The sequence below is a fragment of the Musa acuminata genome, chromosome BXJ1-1, assembly GCF_036884655.1.
Source record: "Musa acuminata AAA Group cultivar baxijiao chromosome BXJ1-1, Cavendish_Baxijiao_AAA, whole genome shotgun sequence".
Classification (NCBI taxonomy): Eukaryota; Viridiplantae; Streptophyta; class Magnoliopsida; order Zingiberales; family Musaceae; genus Musa; species Musa acuminata.
Window position 1 is genome coordinate 24198553 of NC_088327.1, and position 6672 is coordinate 24205224.

General features: G+C 36.4%; 1 protein-coding gene across 1 annotated transcript; it reads left to right on the top strand.

The window, feature by feature from the left end:
• Positions 1-468: 468 nt before the first annotated feature.
• On the top strand, positions 469-6045 carry LOC135677382 (SNF1-related protein kinase regulatory subunit beta-1-like). The gene is made up of 5 exons (XM_065189662.1): positions 469-627; positions 714-924; positions 5046-5227; positions 5325-5487; positions 5578-6045. Exons 2-5 carry the CDS (start codon positions 754-756, stop codon positions 5893-5895), a joined length of 834 nt encoding a protein of 277 aa, XP_065045734.1. The 5' UTR covers positions 469-627; positions 714-753; the 3' UTR covers positions 5896-6045.
• The last annotated feature ends 627 nt before the right edge of the window (positions 6046-6672 follow it).

Consider the following 6672-nt stretch of genomic DNA (forward strand, 5'->3'; position numbering starts at 1 on the left):
TTCAGCCATACGAAGGCGTTGTTGTCGGAACCTCTTCTATCGTCGCTGTCAGGCTTTTCTGCGCAGTCACGGTTGGCTTTGGCGTCGTACCCACGAGGCCAAATAAAATAAAAATATCGCAGGATAAGGTGGAGAAATGGATAAGGATGACCCACTCCACCTTATCCGCTTGTCCCCATCCTCCTCTGACCGTTTAATGACTACCTTCTCTTGCATTCTCCTTCTTACCCTTCTCAACTCCCCCTTTCTCTCCTTTCTCTCTCCGTAAATATTAACGTATAATTTTAAATATTTATATTGTTTAATATATTATTACATAAATAACGGATTTTCAATTAAAAGAAAATACTTGGACGTAACTAACCTCAATACAATAAATTCTAATTCCCCATTTGATTCACCACGGTGACGTTTACCACAACTCTCGGTGGACCCGTGCCACGCCATTACTCCTTCCGTTTCAACCTATTTTATGTGCGTACGTCGGCTTTCTCCTCTTTCTCTCTCTCTCCCCCTCACATGCGCTGGACTCGTGGGTGGCAGACGCCGTAAATAAGCCCGAACGTCGGAGGCATTCCTGCCTGGCTCCCGCCAAGCTCTCGCCGGAGCGGTAGCTGCAGGAAACAAGTAGGATCAGCAATGGTGTTCGCTTCCCTTTCTTGTCCCTTTTGCTTCTTTCGATTCTTTACTGGGCTTTGATTTTGTTGTTTTAGGGGGAATCGATCTTGTTTCTGGTTTCCTCGCTGGACGGTGATGGGGAACGCGGCCGCAAAGGAGGGAGAGAACGGCCACGGCGGGCCGATGGAGGGATCCGACCGCGACGCTGCTGTCCCCAGTGGCCCTCAGCAGGCGGTCGGCCAGATGGCGTGCTCGCCGCCGGAGAGCCCCCGGAACTCCCGGTCCCCGCGCATGAGCGCTCCCCAGGTCTTTGGTCATCCCTCCCAACTCGAACCCCCTTTGTCTCCAGCCTTTTCTTTTTGGTGATTAACTTTGTCTATTGATTATTTTATTATGATGATGAGTGCTGCCTTCCTAAAAAAAGAGTTCTATTTTTTCTCCAATTTCTTGATTGTGATAGACATGGTTTTGCTGTAATCTGAAATTTGCTTATCTCGTTCATTTTATTTGGGTTCTTAATGATATAAATAAATGCTATGGCGTATGTTTGATCTGGTACATTGTCGAACTTGATTGTCGGAAAATTATTAGTGTTTTCGGTGCGTGATTATTGGCTTAAAGAACATGATGGTTTATGGCACTGTTTACCTTAGTAGCTAAAATTGATGTTTATGATGATCTGTTTAATGTTTGAATAATAATTAATCAACAAGGTGATAGATTTCCAGATCAATGGAAAATGAAGTAGATTCAATACCATCAACTCTTCTGTGTTCATTAGCCCTTTGATACTCTCTGTTTGGTGTTAATAGTTTACTGCATTCTTGGTGAATTAAGCCAATGTTTTGCTCGTGAGTTACAGGCTAGTCAGTGGTTCATTTTGAGGCTCTTTTTCCTTTCCATATCAGCCTTGACCTTTGGCTACATTTATATAGTTACAATGGTTGTTCCTAACTGAAATTTGAGGCTTGGAAGCTTTCTAGGGCTTCCTGACAGAAACCTTTTAGGACCTCTCATTTCCTTTGATTTCTTTCTTTCCATGACATCTGGATAAAACAATGAGCAAGCCAAAAATTTTAAACATGCCCTATTTTTCATATAAACATAGATTCATATTTGTTTACTTTCTCTTTTGGGAGTACCATATATTTGATCTCCTGTCTCACACACTTGACCTTACCTTATGTTAAAATGGAATATTTATCTTTACCAGATTATATGTTAATCAATTTGAGGACTGCATCCAATGTCATCCATAAAATTCGAAATTGTGTTCCTTTTGTACTTGTTCAATCTTCTTAAGATCATTTTAAATAGAACTAATTTGTCTCTCTATAAATTTCTATGGTTTGTTCATTGTCCACTTCATCAATTTCTTGCCATTAAATTCTATTCAAATCTTTGTTAGCACACAAAGAAATAATTGGACAGTTCTCATCATTCACCTAAATTTTCTATATTATCCTAAAACTTCTACTTGAATAAAAATATATAAATTTGTCAAAACTACATTGTCTTCATACAAATGTTTGGTCTCGTAGGAATCTTTTTTAGCGATTACAGGGCATACTGTTAAATGTTAGCTTTCTCTATCTACAGGCTTTCTTTCTTGTCATACTTTTTGACTGTTTGCTTGCATCATCAAATTTGTGATATATTTGGTAAAAGACTAAACAATTCAAACAGATTCTCATTGTTATTAGCTTACCTTTAAAGCAACATTCAGAGAACAACTCTGTGTACCTCTTCCACATGTCATCCCCCAACTATGGATTGGAGTTCCATCATTTTGTCAACATAAACATTGCTTCTATTCATGAAACTGTCAAAAAAATAGAATTCTTGGTAATACAGATCAATTTGGACATTGTAAAGAGAACCAACGCTATGGAAGGACTGTTAATATTTGTTCTTTTGATGTTCCATATCTTATTACTCCAGGTATCCATATCACAGCTAATTTCTTTCTGTGCTTTTAAAACAAAATTACTCTTCATAGTATTTGAGTTCAACAGATGATTGATCATTTGAAGTTTCACAAAAAGTTCTTGTGTTTATACAGTAAATATTTTTTGGATTTTTAGCACTCTGCATATGTTTCTTTACATCGAGTGTAACTAACCTGGTTATGAGACTTCTGTTTTAAACGCCTTGATAGTAATTAAAGTTACTTCAGTTCAAGGCCTATTTATATAATACTAAAAGCAATAAAAGACAGTTTCAGCTATGTCTATATTTTGATTGTTCCAAGTTGTTGCTCTTCATGATCCTATGCATTACAAATGGGAGGATGATTTGCATGTACCTCATGTCATATTTTTTCCAATTTTGATCTTATGAGTCAGTGAGGTAATTTTGTCATTCAATCATTCATGTTCTCGTTCATTCTGTAATGTTTTTTGAAAAAATCAATGATTCCAACAAATTACACTTTAAATAGAGAATTAAAACAAGTGTTTTTAGTTTTGTGACATATGCCTCAATGCTGGAAACATGTGAGCACAATTAGTGCCACTGACAAGTGGATTGAAGACCATTTGTGGCAAACCAAATGACACAATGGAAAGCAGACTCGAGTCTAAATATGGGACTCATTTGAGCATGCAATTGGTTCAGCCAAATGCCTCAAAATTGTTTCTTCTTCTGAGGCATTAACTATATACTATATTCTGGAGTTCACATATGTTTATCAGTTAATCTCTACACTCTAGGAGTTGTTTAGGCTTAGTTTGAGTCTGATTTAGACTAAGATTGAGTAATGATGAGGACTAGTTGAAATTTTCATTCTTTCTTTTAGTTGCTGTTTTAGAAAGGCTAAATCATATTTCAACTCCAGTTATTATTTTGGTCCTATTATGGATATAGCAATGTATCATTGTCCATGAAGTTCCAAAAATCTGATGATATTTAAAGGAAAATAAAAAATTCTATGCTATTGATTTGAGGATAAATAAAAAAGGTCTTTGAGTTGTCAGATATTTCTTACTTTTCTCTACATTTTATTTGTCTTTATCTCATCTTTGTTTCCTCTTCTTCTATAATTCTGTTATATTATTCTATCAAAGATAAATTTTCTTTGCTTGTCTGAATGCATACATAATTGTTGTAACTCCCCAGTTTAGTCCCACATTAAATGCGAGAGAAGGCCTGAGTTGGTTTAAAAGGACCTGATGAATCTACCAGTAACTTTCAAGCTTAAGAATGTTAAACCAGTGGATCATGGTAAATGGTATAAGTTGGGAGATTGAAACATCCCAGTTTAACTCTTATCATATGCTGGAAAAGGATTAGATGGGTCCAGTTTGAACTTTGACAAGAATTATACACTAGAATCTAAATTATCATCTTTTTATTCCTTAATTGGCTGGTACCAAAGTTTTTTTCTGCATTGTTCTCCTCTTTCTTTAGCCTTTAGCTCTTCATTGGTTGTTACCAAAGACAGATCCTACATCACGTTCACTCATTCTTCTTCAGCCTCGTTTCCCTTTCTTTCATCCATGGTTATCAATGCAGAGTTTTTCATTATTCTATATGAATTTTGTCAATATTTTGATCCCTGTGTACAGTCTGCAATCTACAGATTCATGGAAATAGTCTATTGATTCTCTATCAGACAATATACACTGAAGGATTGGATGATCTAGAATTAAATATTAAATCATGCAATCTTCTCTAGTTATCCTTGTGGCCAATTTCTAAACCCATAAAAAAATCCCTTTTCTTCAGAAACAAAATATAGATTGCATGATCCTTGTTCTTGCCTTCCCAACTATGAGCAAAAGGCACATGTTTGGTTCACATTTGTGAGAGTAACATTTATGGAATAATGCAAGTGTTGCATTGATTGTTGATAATCCATCAAGATTTGCTTTGAAAACTTGTGAAAGCTTAGGCCAATATTTTGAAACTGATTTTGGACCTTCAAATTTTACATTGGCAATGTTTGGAGTTTAAATGCCCAATGAAATTTGAAGGTAGACATCCATGCCTACCTTTAGAAGCATATGATACTTTTAGCTTCAGGATATCTGGATTAGTTTCGAATATTGTTAAGTGACTCAACAACAACTGTACTGGGTGAGCTACATGGGTCTTTTGTCTATTGGGATCAAAAGTTTGATATCAAATATTTTAAAGTGACCTAGATATTTAGAACTTTAATATGAAGATTTGATACAAACATACTGTTATCATGTTAGATTTTAAATTTAAGTTCTTATCTAATCCCTTTCTTCCTTTGATCACTTTCTCCATTTTGTTCATTTCTCTCTATTTCTCACTTCCAACTAAAAGCTTCTTTTTGAGCAGAATATGTGTACGGTTATTGGTGCTTTTGTTTTCGAATGCCATTTTCTTAGTGCATGGATGCTACTTAAATATCAGTGCCCTATTCAAGAAGCAGATTAACAGGTAAATTTATGTTGTAGATTCCAGTAGCTCCATTACAAAGAGCAGCTGATACCCCTCCAGTTTTCAGTCAAACATGGATGAATCACTCTGATGTACCGTTTGACCCCCCAATCGAAAATGGAATTGCTACGCTCATTACTTGGGGCCATGGAGGGAAGGAGGTTTTGGTTGAAGGATCATGGGACAACTGGACTTCAAGGTTGAGATCTAAGATTACTGTGCAAATAATCCTAGCTTCCTTTTGGAACTTATTCACAAAAAGTGGATTGAGTTGCTAAGACCTTTCTAATTTTCAGGAAAGCATTGCAGACATCAGGTAAAGATCATTCCATCTTGTTGGTCCTTCCATCTGGGATCTATCACTACAAGTTCATTGTGGATGGTGAATTGAGGTTTATTCCTGATCTTCCTCACATGGCTTATGAAACTGGACACACTGTCAACATTCTTGATGTCTCTGTGAGTAAACAAAGTACTTGCACATTTTTCTTTCCTTTTTCACAAGCTAGAATCAAGATCCTGCTAATGATGCCCATTTCCATGTTCCAGGACTACATTCCTGAGATTGTGGAAGGTGTTTCTGAATTCGAGGCACCCCCGTCGCCCAACTCCAGCTATGGTGGATCATTCCCAGTGGATGAGGACTATGCGAAGGAGCCACCAATGCTTCCGCCCCAGCTTCACCTCACAGTTCTTGGCTCTCGAGAAGCCGAGGGATCTTCTACAAAACCTCAGCATGTTGTTCTCAACCATCTCTTCATTGAGAAAGGATGGGCATCGCAGTCACTGGTGGCCCTTGGTCTGACCCATAGGTTTCAATCCAAGTATGTAACTGTGGTCCTTTACAAACCTATGAGAAGGCAATAGCAAAACTTACCGCAGATCCAAGCTTCTTTGCTGTATAGAACAGTTGCTTTTTCTTCCAACGTAGGTTTAGGGTGCAGTTGGATTGCCACTATCAACTCTTGTTTCTTCTTATTTAAGTATTATCATCACATCCATGTCCCGTTTGATTCATTGTTATGATCTTGGTTTCCAAACCTGGATATGCAACTTATCGTGGTTTCCAAACATCCATTGCCACTATCAGCTTTTTGTTTCTTTCGAAAGTGGAACTTGATTGAGAAGGTAAGATTTTGAACCATCAATCTGATACGAGTCATGTGCATCATCAAATTAATATTTTAGATATAAAAATTTTATACGATGAGATTTTAAATTATAAAAATAAGATAACTGGTGGAAATATTTTATTATCATATTAATATTTTTGGTATTGTATATCTAATATTCTGATAGTAAAATTTCATATTGGATAAATGTGCTTCATATGGACACGCAAGGCTATCTCTAGTTTATTGTTGCTGGCAGAATAATGACCTTTCTTTGGAATCATGTCATTTTTTCCAATCTTTTACTATTAAACTCTCTTGGAAGAACACGGAGGACATTATTTTATATAGCACCTATTCCTAATAAAATTTTAAATCTAATTCAACCATTATCTAAAGTCAACACCCACATGAGGCTATTCTTTTTTTTTTTTTGGACTATAAGGTGTCAACCAACCTTGTCCATATCCAAGTTTTATTCAGACAAGAAACTTATTAAATATTTCATCGTTATTGATTAAAATAACTTTTA

Bases quoted from the DNA above. Each gene is read 5' to 3' on its own strand.
- LOC135677382 (XM_065189662.1), top strand. From the start codon at position 754: ATGGGGAACGCGGCCGCAAAGGAGGGAGAGAACGGCCACGGCGGGCCG. The intron at 925-5,045 runs GTCTTTGGTCAT...TTTATGTTGTAG, and splicing joins CGCGCATGAGCGCTCCCCAG to ATTCCAGTAGCTCCATTACA. The intron at 5,488-5,577 runs GTGAGTAAACAA...TCCATGTTCCAG, and splicing joins TCAACATTCTTGATGTCTCT to GACTACATTCCTGAGATTGT.